Source organism: Ips typographus, linkage group LG1, assembly GCF_016097725.1.
Source record: "Ips typographus isolate SLU linkage group LG1, UJ_Ityp_2.0, whole genome shotgun sequence".
Lineage (NCBI taxonomy): Eukaryota > Metazoa > Arthropoda > Insecta > Coleoptera > Curculionidae > Ips > Ips typographus.
Genome location: NC_138422.1, coordinates 3,021,049 through 3,041,084, shown reverse-complemented (window position 1 = coordinate 3,041,084; position 20,036 = coordinate 3,021,049). Strand labels below are relative to the sequence as shown.

Sequence of the window (20,036 nt, the reverse complement as noted above, 5' to 3'; positions counted from 1 at the left end):
AGAAACAAGAGGCTAAAAACCCCCGGTTTTCAAATTGATTTACAACCCTTCAAGGAATTGTGCAGATCGATCCTAATCTCGGATTAAATTTATCCTCTTGACAATAAATGTAAAAGTGATTTAAAAATTTAATGGTGACCCAAATTTTTGGAAATTACATTTGATTAATATAAGCTCACAGCATTCTGCATACAACTTGAAATTAGGATAGTTCAGATTAACAAAGAAAAATTATTTTTACTTGGAAATCTTTAGAATTGAGATGGATAGAGAGTCTCTAACCGGAACAGTTGTTGGATCTTAGGATCGATTTTGGGTTCAAACGATTCACTGCATTAACGAGATTCAGCTACAATAAGTCAAGCAAAAATGAGTCTTATTAACTCCACCAGTCATTAAAGAATAATTTATTACTACTCAAAAAGCTTTCACAAAAAAGTACAAGCACAAATGTGGAGTAATCATATCGTTAAAAATAAACGAGAAAACTGTCAAAAGTAAAAATGGGACTCCCTGTACAGTAACTACAATCTCCATGGATTTGCGTGTACGTCAAATGTCAGCGTTGATCAATAACTGACTTTTGTAACTGACAACAGTGTCACCAATGTCATATCACATTACAAAACACGTTTGATTTGCTCGTCGTGTGACCTGTTTTTCTCTATTCCACTGTCATACTTTAATGTAAAGGTAGTTTAGATTGTGAGAATACAGATAAAAAAATCACAGTCTAAATCACACTTGTGTGAATAAAGCTTAAAATGAAAAAGTAGTATGCAAATTGTTGGGTTATGTGCAGTTAAACACGCATAAAATCGCAGGTCATTCTACTGAAATCCCGGTCGTCTGCCGTAAATTGCCTTTATCATTTCGAGGCTGGTTCCAAAATTGTTTATTTAACCGCCATTTAAATTCAGAAAAGGTACCGGCCGGGACAGTTTTATGACGCTCCGACTGCACTCAAGAATTTACCGGGGAAAAAAAACCAGCCCAAAATACTCCTTGATTGTGATTTTATTGATGCGAGTAGTGATCATCACGTCGGTATCACCTTTTAAGTGACTGTCGCGCAACTTTTTTTACTATAGACGCAATTGCTTGCTGTGCGGTAAAGTATTTTGAGAGTCAGAGCAATTGACTTACGTCCACTGCAAGCTTGAGATCATTTGTCATATTCAACTAAGGCACCAGTCAATTGGCCCAAACTTTATTATGTTAACATCTTCGAGCAAAAAGAATATCAGGAGGTAGCAAATACCCCGTTTGTGCATTAAGCGGTCGAAACGGAAGTCGCCATCTTTGTCCCCCCCATTCGCCTACTGCGCAATTGAATGAAACTTCCGAAGTTAGTGGTATAGTTGGATTTTTACCTTTTGAGAATGACGTCATCTTTTTACATCTTTGTTTCTCGCATATCAAACATGTGAAATAAACAATTTTAGCAAAAAAGGCACGTTGTTAATTTTGTCGTCCTGTCAAATTAAAAACGTTGACATTTACTGTCACTTTGATTTAAACGAATATCAAAGGTATAAAAATGCTGCGCTACAATGAGAAGGCCCAAATGCTAATTCTAAATGTGCTGCTTTTTTTCGAGTACGAAAAGAAACAGTTTCCAGATGTCAACTGAAACTCTCATGATCACTCATTTTTCAAAGCATTTGTAGGTTAAAATTTGTGATCTAATTCCAGACATGCGTGTTTTTTCACCTGCTTGACGTCATTCTCAAAGGGTAAAAATTTGACTATAAAACAGTTTTGTTTATATGTGAAGTTAGCTGAAAACCGCAAAGATTTGTTGTTTTTGTTTGTTTTGCTTTTCGGTCCCTTAAAAAGGTTAATTTTTGCAAACTTAAATTAGTTGAATTATTCTTGACGAGTGGATTTGTGAATAGTGGGCAATAGCAGATTGATTATCGTCACTGATTTTCTGACAGTTTACGGCCGCCATACTGAACGATTTTTGTCCCCCTCTTTGATTGATATTGCTCCTTCCTGCTATATTTTTTTATTCATTGAAATGCATGCTTAAGTGACACTTCAAGAAAATCTGGGCTACAAGCAAAAAAAATCAGAAAAATCTGCGGAAATCACTTTTCCTTCAGGTTTATTACTGCTCGACACGATTAGCACGTGACTGACGTCTCCGCAAAGTCACGTACTACTGAACAGACGACGGCTGTTTCCATTTGGAAATTTTCGTGGAACTTTAGCTGCCAAGCTGCACTCTGCAAACTTCTTTGCTAATTTTGGCGCAGGCCGATAAATAAAAATAACGTTCGAGCGTGGAATTTTATTAAAATATCCGCGCGTTTTCGAAATGAACAACTTGGCGCCGCTAAACTGCGGATTTCCAATTAACTCGATTTTTATGAGTCGAAATCGGATTTTAATTTAGCGGCAAATTTAGACCGAAAATTTGATTGTAATAGCTTTGAGGGCAGTTTTTGTGGCGAAACACTTATATTTTCCATTAAAGTGTAATTATCTCTCAAAATGGCAACAGTGAAATATCAAAAATAACAAAACTGGTGTGTTAAGGATGATCACTTGGGAGCTTTAAAGCTCAAAATTATTTTAAGATTGAGTAGCCTAATTACCAATAATGACAACCTTTCAGGAATGTGGAATGTTCATATGAAAGATGAATTTCACCATTAAATAGGAATTTTTGAGATTGCAATTTAAAATCAGTCAATTGCTTTGTTTTGAGTTATGACACAAAGAGAAAATAATATTAGCAAACACACTAAAGATCAGATTTTTTTATTTATGAGTTATTTATGTATTGAGAGTGAAAAGTACGGGTTTTTGGCTCTGAATGTGACGTTTGGTGCTCAAACGGAAAGCAGCAATCACTCACACATTTAGAAAGTGATCTTGCACCGCGGAAAAGTAACTTTACCACACTCAGTAGATTAGGAAATAGTATATTTCATTACCAGTACAGAAATGAGGATTTTTCCGTGCGCGCGTGACAAGGAAGTCATGCAAGAACGGAAAATCCATTTCTGGACGAGTAATGAACGATATTTTTTATTATACTTAGGTACCTGAAATCAACATAAACAAAAAATATCGCAAAAAATTATTAAGAAAATCGGGAATATTTATTTTTATTTTTAAAACAGTAAAAATGTAAGTACATACAACTCAAATTAACAAAAAAATACAAGTAGGTAATTCTAAGAAAATTAATTTTGGACAGAACCGTTATTATTAATAGTAATATTTATTGTACAATTCGTATTATTGTTGAAGCTCAATCCCTTTTGCATTTCTTTTTGTTGAACTAAAGACTCTGCTAAAGATGTTGAAGCGGAGTGTTCGTGTGTGCTTTGGTTCTCTTGATTGACTGTTACAGATGTTGTAGTTTCCAAGTTACAAGGGCTAAACAACTTCCGTGATACTTCAATTTTTCTTTGTATGGACTCTTCTATATATCCTTCTGCTACATTGGAAGAAAGCCATCCTCCGTGTCTTTTCAAAGTGAGCAAATCACCGCCGTTTTCCACCAACATGGTTGCCGAAGAGCGCCTTAGCCCATGTCCGGTATATTCTTAGGGATTTTTTAGTTTTAGGTATTTTGCAATAAGTTTTGAAATACCACTGATAGTATGGCACCCAACATGTTGAGCGTAACATCTTTGGTTTCGGTATGCAACAAATAATCTTCTACTCTCCATATGTTTAGGGCGGAGATCTGCGTATTTACGGTAAATTGTACAGGGATCGAATTTGCAATTTTCATTGGTAATGGTAAAACTTCTTGACCTGTGAGTTTTTCCATCTCGTAAGAACACGACAAGGAAACGCCCATTATCTTCCACATCATCTAAACTCAAACGTATTAAATCATCTCTGCGGCATGCACCGAAGACGTCAAACACTAAAATTACTTTTGCTAGTAGATATTCTCCATCTGAAGCTTCACATAAAAATTTGGTTACTTGTTCTGCTGTAAGAATCTTGGATTTCTTTGGTATATATCCTACAGCTTGTCGTTTCAAAAAAGCAATCGTTTTTGGATATTGATGGTGAGTATTTTCTTTTATTGCCAAACAACTCTTTAACATAGAGAATCGACACCATAAAGTGGAGGATTTCATAGTGTTGGCTTTTTCAGAAAAATATACTAAAAGAATATCGTCACTCACAATTTTGATTCGTTTCTGAGTCCGCCATTCGGTAAAACTGTTATATTCTTGTTCATATCTCAACCTGGATTTCACTGGTAATAAATCTGCACTCACTTCTGCCGCTCGTTGTAAGATATTTTCGGGAATATCCCGATTTTCTTCACAATCTGAATTCATTTTTGCAAAATGTAATAAATACATAAATACTTAATTTTCACTGACAGAAAATAAAATTTGTCATTAATAAATAAATCGTTGCTATAGACACATTACTCGTTTCTTTTTTTTCTTCGGGTTGCCATAGGATATTTAGTATCATGGATATCTATGTTTATTATAAAGCGCACGGAAAGAGGGATCGGGAAAAAATTTCCGTGCGCTGTTCCGAAAATGTCATATTTACTGTATTTTATAAACAGTTGAAAATGTAGTATTTTCTGTTAAGTATAATAAAAATAACTATTATTCTAAAAAAACATTATTTTCTTTTTTTAGACTATTAGAGCTAACTAGATTTTTAGTCTATTTCTTGTGCCTTCAATTTACTAGAAGCACATTGTCATAGGTCAGTTGCTAATGTTTTCTAGAATTTGTGTGGATCTTCCAGATCTCAAGCCTGTCTGTTCTTTAGCTTACATTCACGTGTTTTCCTTTTTAAGAATTTTCCCGTAAAGTATGCTAAAAGATCCTGTAACCTCTATTTTCCTACAGCAGTCGCGATTAATTATTTTTAAGAACAGAAAATGTGTCTTAATTCTTCAGGAACTTCCACAGAGTTGATACATCTGTGGAATAGGTTTCTCAAAGTACAAAATAGCTTAAAAACCTCACATTTTAATAGTTTTCCTGATATGTTTCCTGGTTCTAGAGCTCTAATATTTTTAAGTTTTACAGGTCTCCTTACCTTGGATATTGTTATTCTTATTGAGAACCTGTGTAAACTTGACATCTGGCTTGTCTTCTGTTAGCATATTGAGAACAAGTAACAGACACAGCTCTAAATAACTTCGACTCTCAATACTTAACCTATCAAAAGCGATTTCTATCAAAATCTAATTAAAGATTATTTGAATAACAAAGTTTCATAATCACAGAAAGGTAAACTTTAAATATCTTCGATTGTCCACAAATTGGTTCTGCAGCTGCCGCCTTCAACTCTCGTCGACTTACAATGAAGTCAAATCCTATTTTCGAGACCAAAATGATTTGTTCGGGACTTAATGAAATTTAGCTTTATTCAGACAGGGAGCAGGCAATAAAACTAGAGTGAAACACTGAAAAGCTCGGCAAACACCTCGAAACTTCCACGTTCTGGCTACGTTTACGTTAAGAAACAATGGTAATGTAATTTCTGCCCAACTTTTCGACTTCCTCCTTTCCAACTAGATGCGTGCAATGATAAATGTCTCGTTGCTTATTATACGATCCACTTTGGGAGTACAATAAACTGGTAAACTTCGGATTGTCCGTACGTAATTATCTATAAATAGACGGTCGGTAAAACGAGAAGATGTTACTTTAATTTTACACGGTTCTATCTCATTAAAAAATCTGTAGTTCACTGACTTAAATGGGATCTGAAGACTGTGTACTAGAATGATTCAGCACGAATCAATCCAGTATATGAAAGAAAAGTACGTGCTTGGGGTATTATACTGCTCAGTTGGTGCACCAAATCGAATTCGGGACAGCTTCGATCAAAACAGCTCGTCGTCATTAAAAGTTCATCCAATCAGTTCATCAAAGACATTGTTTTAGTAATGAGTTTTTGAGAGAAAATTGCAAAAAATTCAGATTAAATTGAGTGGAGAAAAAGAAAAGCGTGAAATGAGGTATATTGAGAGAAAGAAGAAATGGATTAGAGACATAAAGAGAAAACAAAGAAGAAATCGTTTGAAAGACAAGCAGACAAATGTGACATTAGTTGCTAGTACCATATTTCCACAAGAACAAAAAAATAGTTCATCATAACAAAGAAAAATACAGAAAAGAAGAAAATAAATATGTGGGTGAACTAGGAAGAGAAAAAAAGTAAAACCTACAGGGTAGTTCGTAACCAAACCAAAATGTGTATAAAATTAGGTTTAACCCTATGAAAAAATCACAGTAAAATGGGATGACATATCAATGTTATTCAAAGCCAAGTGTTTTGAATGTGTCAAGAAGCATCAAATCTGCGTTGTTAATACCTCATCCCACTTTGACTTTCGTCAGTCCAATAGAAAATGAATGATAAGGAAAGAGAACTATTACAAAATGTAATCCTGTAACTATTAAAATAACCGAATTAAGGAAGGTTAAATTAGTAGTTGTCAAATTTAGTCAAAACTGTCTCTATTGTCACACACAACACTTTGTATAGACTTTTATATGTCAATGGCTAGAAAATAAAATAGGTTTTCCAAAAATATGGCCGCCTATGTTGATAGGTTGCTTCGTTTGGCCGTCAGAGGGCTCCAAAGCTAATGTTTTCCTTGACTGTTACCGCTCTAATATCTTTTTAAATCGGGCAGATACGGCCCTGATATTTGCCACAAACCTAGCACAACGATTGCCAAATCTAGGGTAGTAACAAAACTGTAATACAATGAAATACAATCATTAAGGTCGATTTTTGCTTGCACTAACTGGCCAACATAACGCGAAACCCATTAGGATAGTGGCGGTGTTTCAGGCAAGTTTGACCCTTACGAAAATTGTCATTTGCAAAAAGAGTTTTTCCAAAAAATTCCAAGCATTACGTCGTGCTTGATCTAGTAAGTCACGTGACCGTGTTTTCCTAATTTTCTATAGTCAAATTAGCCTTTAACCAGTCAAAAATTTGTTTGTGATGCATTCTGTCAGTAAACCGTAAATAACACACGTGTATTGGTAGCACTTTGTATATACTACTAAGTTTCCCATTGACGTATAAAAATCGATTGGTTAGCCGTTTGTCCGCTAGAGGGCGTCAACGTTGATCAATATTGATGGGGTATCTTTTTGTTTAATTCTCAAAAACTCGCATAATTGCGCTATCTTTGGTAGATTTTTATACGTACATAGGGGTTAATAGGTTGGACGGTTTGCCCACTAGAGGGCGTCAAAGTTGACTAACTTTTTCATGACTTTTTTTGGTGCATCATTTTGTTTAATCGTCAATAACTAGCTTATTTGCTACACTTTGTATAAGCTTTTATATGTCAATGGATAGCTAATCAAATTAGCTTTTTATTGACGTATAAAAGTTGATTGATTAGTTGTACGGTTTCGCCGCTAGAGACAGTCAATATTTTTTAAAGTAAAATTACAAAATTCATAATTTTTCCTTGTTTTCTAAGGGATTTCATTAAAATTACCAAACTTTTTTTAATTTTATTTATGTTTATATTTCAATGGTAGATGTACCATATAGAAAAAATATTTTATGATAATTTTTTTTATAATATAATGAAGACCTTTTCAATGTTATTAATAATACTAATTTAATGCCCACTAATTCCTACAGTTTGTACACTATAATGCCCCAGTGGTTTACTCCTCAGTTGGCTGCTAAAGGGCGTTGAAAATTTACAGAAAAATGTCACCAAAAGTCAAAAAAAGTCAAACTAATTGAAAGGCTTTCCGAAAATAACCCTAAACTAGTAGGTTGGTTAGTTAGTTGAATATCGTACTTAACCAAAGTTGATCTTCAGTGAAAAGTTCTTCTTCACTCATTGATCGATACAAGTTTGAAAATCACCAATAATTTATATTAAAAGTTAAATATAAACTAAATATTTACGGTTTATTTTGAAAAGTTTTAAAATTTTAATTAAAGTCCAAAAAAACTTCTAATCTGCCCTTTAAAATGTCACCTCAAATTGCTGCCGCTAAAGCAATAATTTAGAATGGAGGGTATTTTACTTTTTTACGTCTTTTAACACGCACAGGGAAAATATTAACTTGACTTGAAAAGGTTAACTGACTTTTTGGAACAGATTAGGTAATTGCTATGTTTTTTTGTATTAATTTTATAAATCTCAAAAACACTGGAAGAAATCCTGCAAGGGATGAAAGTAGTTTTTCATATTATTTATAAAAATATTTTACTATCAATTTTTAAGAAAAAAACTTACTTTGTTTTAACGACTGCTGACCAATTTCAAGTCCAACTAGACCTAACTAAAATTCCAGGTCCGATTCCACCATAAACCTGTCGAACTGTCACATTTCCCAAACCGACGGAAAGCAAACCCATTTAGAAAACATCCGTTAAAACAAACAAACCCCCGAAGAAAAAATGAATCGAGAAACGAAAAAAATCCGGGATCCACCTGATGCAGGAGTTCGGCGAGCACGTGCCGCACCACCGCGACGCAGTCGTGTCCGTCGCCCGTTTCTCCTGGTGGACTCGTGCAGCGGCACGAAGGAACTGAGCGCGAAACTCGGCCCTGCGGAAGCTGCAGCAGGAGTAGGAACGAGGCCGCAGGAATCAGGAAGAAGCGTGAGGATGTTCGACCTAGAGGAGTTTTTTCTTTATGACTTCCTACTTTACTGTTGGTAATTAAGTTAAATTAAATAATATACAGGATGGTCCAGTTTTAAGTGTCAATAATTCACCATTTGATAGCCAATCAAAAAATAAGTTGACTTGCATTGTGTCATTTTTCTGAAAAACGTTTCCTAAGGGAGATACATACAGTCCTCCAAATTTCCATTTAAAAAATCGTTTTATAGTTTAAAACTGAACATTCAAGACTTGTGAAAGTCCAAATTTGTACTGAATAGTCTAAAAATGTGCTTTTTACTATTAGGAATGGTCTTATGATTCGCTTTCTCAGACTGCCATCCTGGTTGAGTGTCTGAAACTGGCATTCAAGAACTAAAAAAGTCCGGAAATCAAGACAAAGATTGTATTGTGCATGAAACTCATTTTTTACTACTAAAAATAATATAAAAGTTGACTTTTAATGCTAGAACTGACTTTACTAGGACTAAAGAGAGTCCAAAAATGTATTTTCAAGACTTTAGTTGGTGTACAACTGAATTTTCTGGACTGGACAGCAAGTCTAGAAGTAAATTAAATTTCCGGACTATTTTATTTCTAAAAATTAGTTCTCAAGACTATTATTGTAGCATTTGGTACCAAAATTTTTTACTTTTATTACTGAAGAAACTTGACTTTTGGAAATAGTCTTAAACTCGATTTTTCAGTCTTAAAAAGCATTAAAAACAGTCTGAATTTCTTAGAGAGGCTACAATTTATTGCACCTATGAGTGTAGAAGTCAATTTAATAGTGAAAAAGCTTGAAATAACATTTTCAAGACTATGGTCAGTGGCTTTTAGGCCTGATAAGTCAAAAACTTTGTAAAGATAGTCTTGAAACTCGATTTGAGGCACTGAAAACAGTCTTAAAACACTAAAAACAGTCTAGTTTATTAAGAAATACCCGAATTTTTAGCACTGAGGTGTCTAGAAGTCGATTTAATAGTGACAAAGCTTGGGATGCTATTTTAAGTCTATGAAGAATGTAAAAATTGTTTTTTAAGTTTGCTATGTCAATAACTTGGTGAAGATAGTCTTGAAACTCGATTTTCCAAGCTGAAAGTAGTTTTGAAGCACTAAAAATAGTCCAGAATTCGAAGAAAATGAAAAGCAAAGTAAAAAGCACGAAAAGTTCGTTTTCAAGACAATTTTCATGAATCTAATGTCAAGGTCCTGCATCTAAGACTATTTTCTAGACTCAAATATTGAAATTTGTCTTCAAATTATGAAAACTTACTTCAAATGCAAATTTTAAGCTTCTGATGTCACTTTTCATTAGTTCAGTCACATTTTGGGGTTCAAGTCAATTTTTAAGGTTTAAATGTATGAATTTGTAGTAACAAATTCTTGAAAAAGTAGTTTTTATGTCTACAAGTCAATTTTCAGTATTAAAGTCTCTCGATTTGCATGAAAAGTCAATTTTCAAAACTAAAGTCTTTCAGTTTGTCTGGAAACTATGAAAACTGGCTACAATAATATTTTTTAAACTTCTTAAGTGAATTTTCCTTTTCCAAGACAATTTTTAAGTTGGGTTGGGTTAGTTTTGGGTCTTTGACTGTAATAACGTGTAATAAAGTGCTTGTTCCAAATTTGATCAATATTGCTCCAACGGTTTGACAGTTATGACAAAAAAAAAACCGATTTTTTAAACAGAAATTTGAAGGACTGTATTTTCCTTAAGAAGCACTTTTCAGGAAAATGACATAATGAATGTCAACTTATTTTTTAATTGGCTATGGATTGGTGAATTATTGACATTTAAAACTGGACCACCCTGTATATACATATTTTTTTCAAGATGTAACATTATAAACCTTCTAGTAAAACAAATATGTCAATAAAGTGACATGTAACGAATATGAGGCAAGTCTGACTGATATCTTGTGACCAATGATTAAAAAGAATAAAAACATAACAGGAAGGACAAAGTAAACATTTTCACTTTTTAATCCATATAAATTAATCAATGACACCCTGTATATAAACTGTGTGTTATCGCCATATTTGCGCCGAATTAAGTTACTGTAAATGATTATTCAGTGCCATCTTCACGGTTGCAAGCATAATAACGTCTTCCATCCCGTTTTCGGTTTCGGGAAACTAGCAGACATTTGGAACTGATAACAGGAACGGAGGTAACGCAATTCCAGCTCGAAATCGGGCAATTACTCGAGCATGGATGGAAACATCCTGTTTTCTCCATGCGTTTCTCCCCTCATCGTCTGTTACTGACGAAATGGCGGGCGGTTCTTCCAATCTTGTCGACCCCCCCCCCCCCCCCGACCCTACCAGTTATTTTGTCAGGGGTTTAAATTGGGTCAGTGTCGGGAATTTGATGAGAACCAAGCAAAGCAAAGAATTGTTTTTAAATTGTTAGCCTTTACGAATGAGAAAAAATGTAGGTACAGGGCTGTGAAATAAGCTTTTCAATAAAATTCATTAAATTACATAGTAAAGTTATCCTTTTAGGTGCTTTGCTAGAGAACAGTTTAAAAGCAGTGATGCCAAGTTGTTCATATATTATGTCAGACATGTTTTCTGTCAAGTCAAACTAATGACAGTGGTCAGAAAACAGCATTTCATGTTTACAAGTTTGGTTCTTATTGATCACCGCCAACTGTTTTATCTCACAGTTTTCTTCTATTTTTTTATTAAATACAGCTGTCTTCTGCTTTATAACCGTAAAATAGATTAATAAAATCGTACGTATGCAGTTATGGCTTAATAGAATCGTTGAACCACTGCCTGCACTGACCTAAAACTTATTTTGTTCGGCACTATTAAAATTCATGGAAACATTTACATATCCTAAATGGAACTAGTTTCGGCGAGATTTCCGGATTCGAATTGAATACTGGACGTTCCAGTTTTTTTCCGGAATTGATTTTTTTTTACTGGTTATGATTCCGGGATTAGGTTATTTTATGACAGCTATAGCTGCCCATTTTAGTGACATTCAGTTAAAAGCGTGTCAAAATTTAGAGCCAGACAAATGGGTCGAAGCAAACCTGCCCCTTCCAAACCTTGGAGGAGTCCACAACCCAGCAAACAACCTCCAACTGGAAGGAATTTTTCTTCGTAAGTATTGTTTACATTAAAATGTTTTGAAATTTTTCCTTTATTTTTATTAACAAATTTACGCAATGTTGTAAGTAAACTTTAAAATAGCAAGCAAATTCGTCATGCTACGATTTTACTCTTTGGACTTATTTATTGTTGTGTACAATGACAAACATTTTAAATCCCGTGAGATGAAATATTAACCTGCAAAATAACTCCAAATAAACGCCAGGATCGGATTGGTACCAAAGCACAAATATGTTAAAACATTCATAATTTTAGGCCTAATTTCCTTTAAAAAAAAAATGTTAAACGCGAAGTGTCCAAACTTAGTCCAAAAAATACCTCCAATTTATATAAAAATTGATATTGATAGATAATGTTAAAGGAACTTTGCCTGAATGCAGCCCTGTCCTCAAATCAAGGGCAAAAATATAAAGAAACATACGCACAGTATATCCTTCTTTGTCTTTTACGTGGTGTGGCCTGACTGTGACAAGAACACAACACATGAGTATGCCGATGAAGTGGGAAAATTAAAAAAAGTCGTGCAGCGTTGTCACGCTAGGTTGATTTTCCAGATGTCTAGTAATATGCTGCCTTTATCTTGCAGTATAATCGGTATAGCTATAATTTATTTTTTATTTTCAATACAAGTCACAAGGATAATATTCTCGTAGATTCACTAAAATTGTCCTAAAAATACAAAAAATGTCTCAACTCGACACCCTTTACTCAAGTGGTCTCTTTTTTCTATTGAAAAGTGGCAACATTGTTTGACGTAACTCGCCTTCTAGAAACTTCAAACTTCAAAATTATTGATTGTCATTAAAATCGTACCATACGAACCGATTAGACGTATTTACGTAACAAAGTGCTGAAAAAGCCTTTAATTTCTTGTGATTTCTGTGAATTGTGCTATTAAACTATATAAAATGCCCCGACGTGGACGATCATCCCCATCTCCTTCAAGGTAAATGCAGAAATTTGCGAAAAAACTGTTACAAATAGTGTGAGGTTATGTCGTCACTTGTGTACCCCTTAAAATCACGTTTTTAGGAGTAATTTTGGGTTGTTACGTCGTTTTCACCTGTAATTATTGCACTAGAAGTATGTGTATATTAATATTTTTGCAGGAGGACAACTCTCCCAGCTAGGACTGCCCCAGCACCCCCACCAGCCCCAGTCCAGGCAGCTCCAGCTCCTTCACAGGGCCCTGGCCTTTTCGGACAAATGGCAGCTACGGCGGGTGGTGTTGCCATTGGTTCAGCAATTGGTCACACTGTAGGGCATGCAGTAACTGGTATGTTTACCTAGTTGTTTCAAAAACAGAAAAACATTTACTTTTGGTTTTAGGCATGTTCAGTGGTGGTTCTAGCGAGCCTGAACCAGCTTCCCAGCAACAAGCAGCTCCAGCTCAACAATATGGTCAGCCCCAGTCTAATGAACCATCTGGACCTTGCACTTGGGAGATCAAACAGTTTTTGCAATGCGCTTCTACCCAGTCGGATTTGACTCTGTGCCAGGGCTTTAATGAGGCTATTCAACAGTGCAAAATTAAAAACAGTAAGTTGTTTAATAAAAAAATCCACTGTAAAGTGTTAATGTTATTCTAATTTTCAGATGTAGCCTAAAAGTTTAGACCAAGTGGTAAAGCAGGATAAATTTTAGTGTCAGTTGTTACTGAAATGATGGTTGTAGTCAAAAATGGAAAGTAAACTTGAAGAGTAGTTGTGATTATGTTGTTTTAAATTAAATAATGTTTCACTTAAGTTATGCTTATTTTTTTAACTTTATTTTTCTAGTAGTGTCTTAGATTAAATTATTTGTTTAGTGCAATTTGAGGTTTTCTTTTCTTATTTTTTTAATGATAGAGTGGGAGTAAAACTAAATCTTGCAGTACCAAAATGTTTTGTAACCTTTTCCTGAAATTACAATAACAGATCAATGTGGCACTTACAACAAAAAACTATAATGCAATTTTTTAAGAGTCATTCTTTTTTTAAATGTACAAGGTAAACTTGCAGTGTTTCACACTTTTCATCTGTTAACTTGCCTCTCAAACTTTTTGAAGAAGATTTATGTTTGTCTTGGTTTTTTTATATTAAATGAATAAATTAGAAAACTTATTTAGGTTAGCACTTCTTGATAGCTCCTTACAGTTCCTTCTTTAGTTGAAAAAGCACTTTGGTGCCCTCTGTCTTCTGTCCCTTTCTGCATTATAATTCCTTATTGAGGAGGCCCTTACAGACAAAACATCTAAATACAATGTTGTAGAGTAGGAAATTAATTAAAAGATAGAAAGTTTTAAATGGTTTCAACGTCAACGGTTTCTCTTGTATAAATTTGTGGTTGGTCAAAAATTCTTGGAACTGATTTTGTAACTGGATATTTGTTATTTTGTAGCTGTTGCTTTTTCTTATTCATTTTATTGCTTTTTAAAACGTGTATATGCACCATGGTCCAAAAAAAGACTACACTCTATTAACCAATCTTTTCACAAAGTAGTGATTTTCGTAATCCTCTTCTTTCAGCCCTTGATAGGCAAATAACTATTTTAGGTATCAATGATTGAAAGAAGAACAACAAGGGCGTAGTGTAATTTTTTCTTTAAGCTCTCTAATGGTATGTACAAGTTTGAACAACTTAGGGTGGTTAAATTTTAATTTACCGCCCGTTCTCAATGATGACGAGCTGCAGAAACGATTTAATCCCTCAGAGGGCGGAAAACATTATACAAAACCATTTGGGCCTACAAAACTACATTTCGCACTAAAACATCCAACTTATAAAAAATTCACCACCCAGTTATTAGTGAACATTTGGGGCCTAGTCGAACGTAATCGCTTAAAATGACTTTGTTTTAGTTCACAGACTTAGTTTTATGGTATACAAAAGTTTGGTCGTAATAAGTCCATCATGATTAATGGACACGTGCCTAAAATAAGTATTATGACAACATTACCCCTTCAAGATTTAAATCCTTATCCGCGCATTAACTAAAACGTCAGCAATTTGTATTAAATGGCAAAATAAGGAAGCAAACTCTATTACTTTGTAGGTACCTTTAGTTTTGTAATATTATGGTATTTGCGTGAGATTTTTCCTTAGGTAAACGACTATGAGACTACCTAAAACGTCACCAAGTAAGTGTTTTTGACTTTTGAATTTCCAATACAATCTTTTTTTAATATTAATGTTTCAGCTCCGTTTCTGCCTTACATTCATCGTTGTATATGGCTCACTACATTTTTACTTCCTTTTATATATTGTTTCATTCTGATTAACTTTCTAACTGTTGTAGTACAGTCCTACTACTTGTTTGGGAGATCCGATATTGTTTCCAATTTAAAGTACTGCACCTTTTATTTGTTGACTATTTACGTACGTTTGTGAATGGTAAATTGGTAAAAAGTGTAAATTCCTGATATTTTAGGTATTCTTTCTGGATATTATTATGGTTTTGGGGAACGCAAAAACGGTAGAACAGTATCACTTACTGAAAAGTATGCTAGGAAACGTTGTAATAACTGTTCCAAGACATCAGAAACTTCTTAAACTTACCATACTAAAAGCCAATGCTCTTTTGGTGTGTCTGTCAATCAGTGCTTTTATTTGTGCATTTATGAATTCCTATTATTGGGGCTTAAATGTGGATGACAGATTACTGATGCTTTCAGTACTGCACGAGCATCTTGTGCCACCTGGTATGAATATCACTTCAAATCATTATAAGGGTGTTATTGGATTTTGTCGTAGATTCACTACTTTCAAAACTACTTCTGTATTCTTTTTATGCATCTACTCTACATACCACCATAGTGTCAGTGTCAGCACCCTTGTACTACATATACGGGGTGAGCCTTCAAAAAGTGATGCTCATAACCCTTATGGAGTTTGTGGTTCAGTTTAAACATCAATGCAAACGTGGTCCTGTCCAGGAAAAGTACGTTTTGGACAACCTCAAATTGTTGGCTCTTAAACTAATGGAAAATAAAAGGTTTGATGCAAGATTTTAGTTCTGTTAACTGTTTATAAGTTTTGTAGTGTTTCTTAGGTACTACAGCATTATGTTTGAGACTTCTCAATTGATTTATTTCCTATACATTTGCGATGGGATGGTTTTTGTTATGGTAGGAATTCTCTCATGCTTTCCGGTAAGATTCCAACATAGTAAATAACCATATAGTAGATGTTTTGGTGTAGCCTTATGGTTACGCACTTCTTGGAATGGTCAACTGTTCAGTATTTCTGTTCTTCCTGTTCTTTATCAATGACACTGCAGAAGGGTATACAGAATACGTAAGTCTATAGAATTAAACAACGAAACAATTTTTGACAACTCAGAAATTAGGGTGAAATATTGAGCGCGACTGTAAGTGACTTGCCATGGTATAACTGGACGGTAAAGAGCCAGAAAACGTATCTTCTGGTACTGGTGCAACTCTCGAAGCCCTTTAGAATTGTACTACTTATGTGGCTGGTGGTTAGCCGAGATTTATTCAAAAAGGTTTGTAAAAATCCTTAAAATGAATGCGGATGATATGATGATGTTTTTATTGCAGCTCAGCCAGATATTGTATCCAGTGTTTAACTTTCTCTATTCGACTAAACGCTGAATTAATGATTGTGTTTAGTGTTAAAAGAAGGTACATTTTATGTCGTAAAATAAAAAAATCAATAAAATTTGAACAAAATTCTGAATTTATTGTCAATATAGGGATTGTCATTCTATTAACAATAAACATGCAACAGACGTTACAATAACGTTAATGCAACATAAATTTGTTCCAACATTTGACGTAAGTGACAGAGTGTTGGAACGTCTTTTTGCAAGACATTCTATTTTACGTTTATGTAATGTAGTTTGGTTGGTTGTCTTGCGATGAGCATTTAGTCTAATGGTTCTCTTTATTACCACAGAGGGTTTCTATGTATAATTTCAAAATTTCCATTTATTTGTATATGACTTGAAATTTAGTAAAATTACATCCCTAGAAGTGAAACTACAGTTTGGTTGAATAAAATAGTTATTAATTACATAAAAAATATTACTTAAATATTACATAAATTAAATTAGATAATTTATTAGAAATAAATGTTGCTTTTCAAAAATCATTTGTAAATTAGATAATCCAAGATTGACACTCCCGTCTGGTTTAAATAAAAATGTGTATACTACAACAAACCCATCCTGATACATTTATCTAATTTTATGACTCTACTTACCTAAACTAAGCTCATCACAATTTTAGAAAAATGACGCTTTTACGATAGAGATTCAAGTTGAAGATTGTAAGTATTTTACAGACGCTGCATCATCCTACCCACCTAATCTAAAGACAATGACATATATTATGGTTCAAACTGATCGATCAGGAAGCAATAATAAACATCCCACTTAATCAAGGGTCGTATAATATTGTAAAATTTATGGTTTTATAAAGAGTATCAAATTCATCTCGAATTTATTTTGAGGACCTAATTTATTTACGATCTGGCATTTGTTAAAGAAACAGGTCGTTCTGAAAATCATACAAAATGAAAGCGTACTTGTGTTTTGTGGTTTTCCTAGCTTACCAACAATCTGGTAAGTTTTTTTAGATTTTTTCAGTAACTGGTAACTAACAAAACAAATATTTTAGTTAGTGCCTTGGTGGAACATTGCTACTTTTGCAACACCGAGGTACATGGTCAAAGTTGTGAGGAACCGATCAATCCAGATGGAATCCAGATCCAGAATTGCCCAGAGTCGGACATAGTAACAAATCAGTACCATTCCAGCTTAAAAAATGTTATTCAAGGTCCAGAAATCATAAAAGACTCCGTGTCAACGAGAAACTACGGCAACATCTGCGTTAACATGACTTATGTTTTTAGTAAGTACAGTATTTCTATGTGATCAGGCAATGATGAAGCCACTTTTAGACAGCAGAAACGTATCAGCCAGAGGCTGCGAAGTCGAATTCCTCGACACCAACATTGGAACTTTGGACATATGCGAATACTACAGACAAATCATTCCGGCCAGAATCAGCAACTTCCAATGTTCATCATGCTCTGCCGAGCTGTGCAACCACGCAGGATACGTCGAAGAGGCGCAAGAAGAAGAAGAAGAAGAAGAAGACGCAGCAGTAGAAGAAGAAGAAGACGCAGCAGTAGAAGATGATGAAGAGATAGGCGATAGCTCCAACGTTTTTACGGTGTCTTTAGGTCTTCTGGTTGCTGTGGTTGTTGCTGGACGGGCTGTAATGTAGGATTGTAGTAAAATAAATTGCTTATTTTCTGTCTATTAAAGAAGTGATTTATGATATAATCAGCGTGAAATAGTGCGTTTTTCAGAAAGTTTTAAATTGAAATGACATCAAAGAGTCAGGTAAGTATAGGCGTAGATTTTTAAGTAATTGTAGGGAAATAACTGAATTAATTGAAACACAAGCGCAAAATACTCTAAATAATTTGGAAATGTCTTCATAAAAGTCGTCATATCAATTCTAATAAAGGGATTACTTGATAAAACACCCGGATTAACCTCGAGTAGAAAAAGTGACGCGAAAAACAGTCGTGAAATTACAAATGGTTGGACATTATTATTACTGTTTCAAAATTCAAGAATGCTTTTAGGTCATGTAGTGTTAAGGAGTTTATTTCTGGTTTTGTGTATTTTAGGTAAGAAAAATTATCTTTCCCTACGACCATAAGTGTAAATAGCTAATTACGCATGATTTTCGGTTACGTAATGATCCTTTTTACGCACAGTTAAACTGTAATTCAACTGTGGTAAATAATAACAGTAATGTCTATAAGACTCAACAATTAAGAAAACAGATGCACCATTTGTTTTTAATATCTAATTGTAATGTCACCATTAATATTTATTACAAGAAATAGATAACATGAATGAATAAAAACAATACATTATTTAACTTTATATAAAAAGTATTTTACACGTAGTAAGTAACACTTGTGGAATTACACCAAATTACACGTCGCTATGTGGCTTCGTACGTAATTTTTACCATTTCGTGCGTAAAATGTTTCTTACAGCTCTAGTTACGTAATAAACCATTCATATTTGAATTTCAAACAAGGTAGCAACGAAGCTCTGCACTGTTTTAACTGCGATCCGCACAGCTACAAAGACGAATGCTACGACCCATCTAAACACCTAGTGCCGTATGTAAATTGTAGTAACGATTTCTTACCGATTAAGGAACAACACAACTCGACCCTAATTTGCCTCTCTGCTTTTATTATTTTTTCTGGTATATGAACGTTTCAGGTGCATTACCAATTTTTTGATTTGAAACCGTTTTTTCCCTGCACAGATACGGACTATATTGGATTTTACAGAGGCTGTCACGTGCAACCAAATTCTGTGATTGATTTTTGCGATTGGTTCGAAGAGGAATATGTCGATCCCGACGGGTTTCTGGAATGGTGTGCTCCATGCAACACAAACGGGTGTAATACTGGCATGCAAACCATTATTAAACAAGCGGAAAATAATGGAGACACCGTGTATATTAGGTTCCTACTAGTAACAACGTTATTTAGAATAATCGTTTTCTAGTCATAAAATTTTAGAATGTATTTGTAATTATTATTTTATTACTTTTTGTACTTTATAATAAATATACAAATGTGGAAAATTCAAAACTGGTCATTATTGCGTTTTAATGATTTAGAGGCAGAAAATTTGTAGTTTAGCATTATTGCGTTATTGCTTTCAAATTTAACTATTTTTCTTTTTGTTCTTTGAACACTGTGTATATGTTCAATCGTGTTGCTGTTAGCACGAGGTGAAAGAGCAATTCAAGATAAACACTTTAAGTTTTTTGCAGTTACTGAATCCCTAAAAATAGCGGAGATACGAAATTTTCGAAATTTTATTCCAATTTCTCAAAATTATTAAAAAAGTCGAATATCTGGAAAACGGTTAGAGTTACAGAAATTTTGTAGGAGACCAAAAATGTTCAGAATGATTATCTGCATCCAGTGGACTACACCAAATGGTTTACACCCTCTTAGAACTGGGTAAACGCAGTCACAACTGGGAGAACGTTAGTTTCAAATTTAACTTTCCTTTTTTTGTTTTTTCAATATCCTGCATATATTTAATCATGTTGCGGTTAGTACATGAAAGACATTTTGAGTTTTTTTTCAGTTGCTGTAACCCTAAAAATGGAAGAAATACTAAATTTTTTAATGCAATTTTAAAAAAGTGAAAAAAACGAATAATTTGGAAATAGCTAGAGTTCAATAGAATCAACGAAAGATTTGTCTGTTTCTACTAAGTAAGATCGTTTTAAGAATAGAATAAATTA

General features: G+C 34.1%; 5 protein-coding genes across 7 annotated transcripts in view; 4 read left to right on the top strand and 1 right to left on the bottom strand.

Annotated features, from left to right (window-relative positions):
- The window catches only part of LOC145736764 (monocarboxylate transporter 2-like), an 87,786-nt gene extending 79,135 nt beyond the window's left edge, over positions 1 to 8,651 (bottom strand). For both annotated transcript variants that reach the window (XR_014180105.1, XM_081991167.1), the window contains exon 1: positions 8,240 to 8,651. The gene's annotated coding sequence lies outside the window, so the exon portion shown is untranslated. The remainder of the gene's footprint in view (positions 1 to 8,239) is intronic.
- A 2,930-nt stretch (positions 8,652 to 11,581) lies between these two features.
- On the top strand, positions 11,582 to 13,481 carry Chchd2 (Coiled-coil-helix-coiled-coil-helix domain containing 2). 2 transcript variants are annotated; one of them, XM_081984957.1, is made up of 4 exons: positions 11,582 to 11,727; positions 12,846 to 13,012; positions 13,066 to 13,275; positions 13,333 to 13,481. In XM_081984957.1, exons 1-4 carry the CDS (start codon positions 11,642 to 11,644, stop codon positions 13,341 to 13,343), a joined length of 474 nt encoding a protein of 157 aa, XP_081841083.1. In that variant the 5' UTR covers positions 11,582 to 11,641; the 3' UTR covers positions 13,344 to 13,481. The 2 variants fall into 2 exon arrangements, with proteins under 2 accessions (XP_081841083.1, XP_081841171.1); XM_081985045.1 differs by lacking the exon at positions 11,582 to 11,727 and adding an exon at positions 12,522 to 12,682.
- A 152-nt stretch (positions 13,482 to 13,633) lies between these two features.
- LOC145732354 (uncharacterized) lies at positions 13,634 to 16,423 on the top strand. The gene is made up of 7 exons (XM_081984588.1): positions 13,634 to 15,093; positions 15,146 to 15,416; positions 15,469 to 15,709; positions 15,767 to 15,866; positions 15,916 to 16,011; positions 16,064 to 16,219; positions 16,275 to 16,423. The coding sequence occupies exons 2-7, from the start codon at positions 15,167 to 15,169 to the stop codon at positions 16,326 to 16,328; spliced, it is 897 nt and encodes a 298-aa protein (XP_081840714.1). The 5' UTR covers positions 13,634 to 15,093; positions 15,146 to 15,166; the 3' UTR covers positions 16,329 to 16,423.
- Positions 16,424 to 17,140: 717 nt separating this feature from the next.
- Positions 17,141 to 18,009, top strand: LOC145732423 (uncharacterized). Its single transcript, XM_081984719.1, has 3 exons — positions 17,141 to 17,299; positions 17,355 to 17,588; positions 17,638 to 18,009. Exons 1-3 carry the CDS (start codon positions 17,251 to 17,253, stop codon positions 17,964 to 17,966), a joined length of 612 nt encoding a protein of 203 aa, XP_081840845.1. The 5' UTR covers positions 17,141 to 17,250; the 3' UTR covers positions 17,967 to 18,009.
- A 155-nt stretch (positions 18,010 to 18,164) lies between these two features.
- LOC145732685 (uncharacterized) lies at positions 18,165 to 19,368 on the top strand. Its single transcript, XM_081985174.1, has 3 exons — positions 18,165 to 18,378; positions 18,801 to 18,974; positions 19,038 to 19,368. The coding sequence occupies exons 1-3, from the start codon at positions 18,324 to 18,326 to the stop codon at positions 19,280 to 19,282; spliced, it is 474 nt and encodes a 157-aa protein (XP_081841300.1). The 5' UTR covers positions 18,165 to 18,323; the 3' UTR covers positions 19,283 to 19,368.
- The last annotated feature ends 668 nt before the right edge of the window (positions 19,369 to 20,036 follow it).

Excerpts from the sequence above, each read along its gene's own strand:
- Chchd2 (XM_081984957.1), top strand. The coding sequence starts at position 11,642 with ATGGGTCGAAGCAAACCTGCCCCTTCCAAACCTTGGAGGAGTCCACAA. Across the intron at positions 11,728-12,845 it reads ACTGGAAGGAATTTTTCTTC|GAGGACAACTCTCCCAGCTA; the intron begins GTAAGTATTGTT and ends ATATTTTTGCAG. Across the intron at positions 13,013-13,065 it reads TGTAGGGCATGCAGTAACTG|GCATGTTCAGTGGTGGTTCT; the intron begins GTATGTTTACCT and ends TTTTGGTTTTAG.
- LOC145732354 (XM_081984588.1), top strand. The coding sequence starts at position 15,167 with ATGGTTTTGGGGAACGCAAAAACGGTAGAACAGTATCACTTACTGAAA. Across the intron at positions 15,417-15,468 it reads CGAGCATCTTGTGCCACCTG|ATTCACTACTTTCAAAACTA; the intron begins GTATGAATATCA and ends ATTTTGTCGTAG. Across the intron at positions 16,012-16,063 it reads CAGAAGGGTATACAGAATAC|GGTGAAATATTGAGCGCGAC; the intron begins GTAAGTCTATAG and ends CTCAGAAATTAG.
- LOC145732423 (XM_081984719.1), top strand. The coding sequence starts at position 17,251 with ATGAAAGCGTACTTGTGTTTTGTGGTTTTCCTAGCTTACCAACAATCT. Across the intron at positions 17,300-17,354 it reads CCTAGCTTACCAACAATCTG|TTAGTGCCTTGGTGGAACAT; the intron begins GTAAGTTTTTTT and ends CAAATATTTTAG. Across the intron at positions 17,589-17,637 it reads TAACATGACTTATGTTTTTA|ACAGCAGAAACGTATCAGCC; the intron begins GTAAGTACAGTA and ends AGCCACTTTTAG.
- LOC145732685 (XM_081985174.1), top strand. The coding sequence starts at position 18,324 with ATGCTTTTAGGTCATGTAGTGTTAAGGAGTTTATTTCTGGTTTTGTGT. Across the intron at positions 18,379-18,800 it reads TCTGGTTTTGTGTATTTTAG|GTAGCAACGAAGCTCTGCAC; the intron begins GTAAGAAAAATT and ends ATTTCAAACAAG. Across the intron at positions 18,975-19,037 it reads TGCTTTTATTATTTTTTCTG|ATACGGACTATATTGGATTT; the intron begins GTATATGAACGT and ends TTCCCTGCACAG.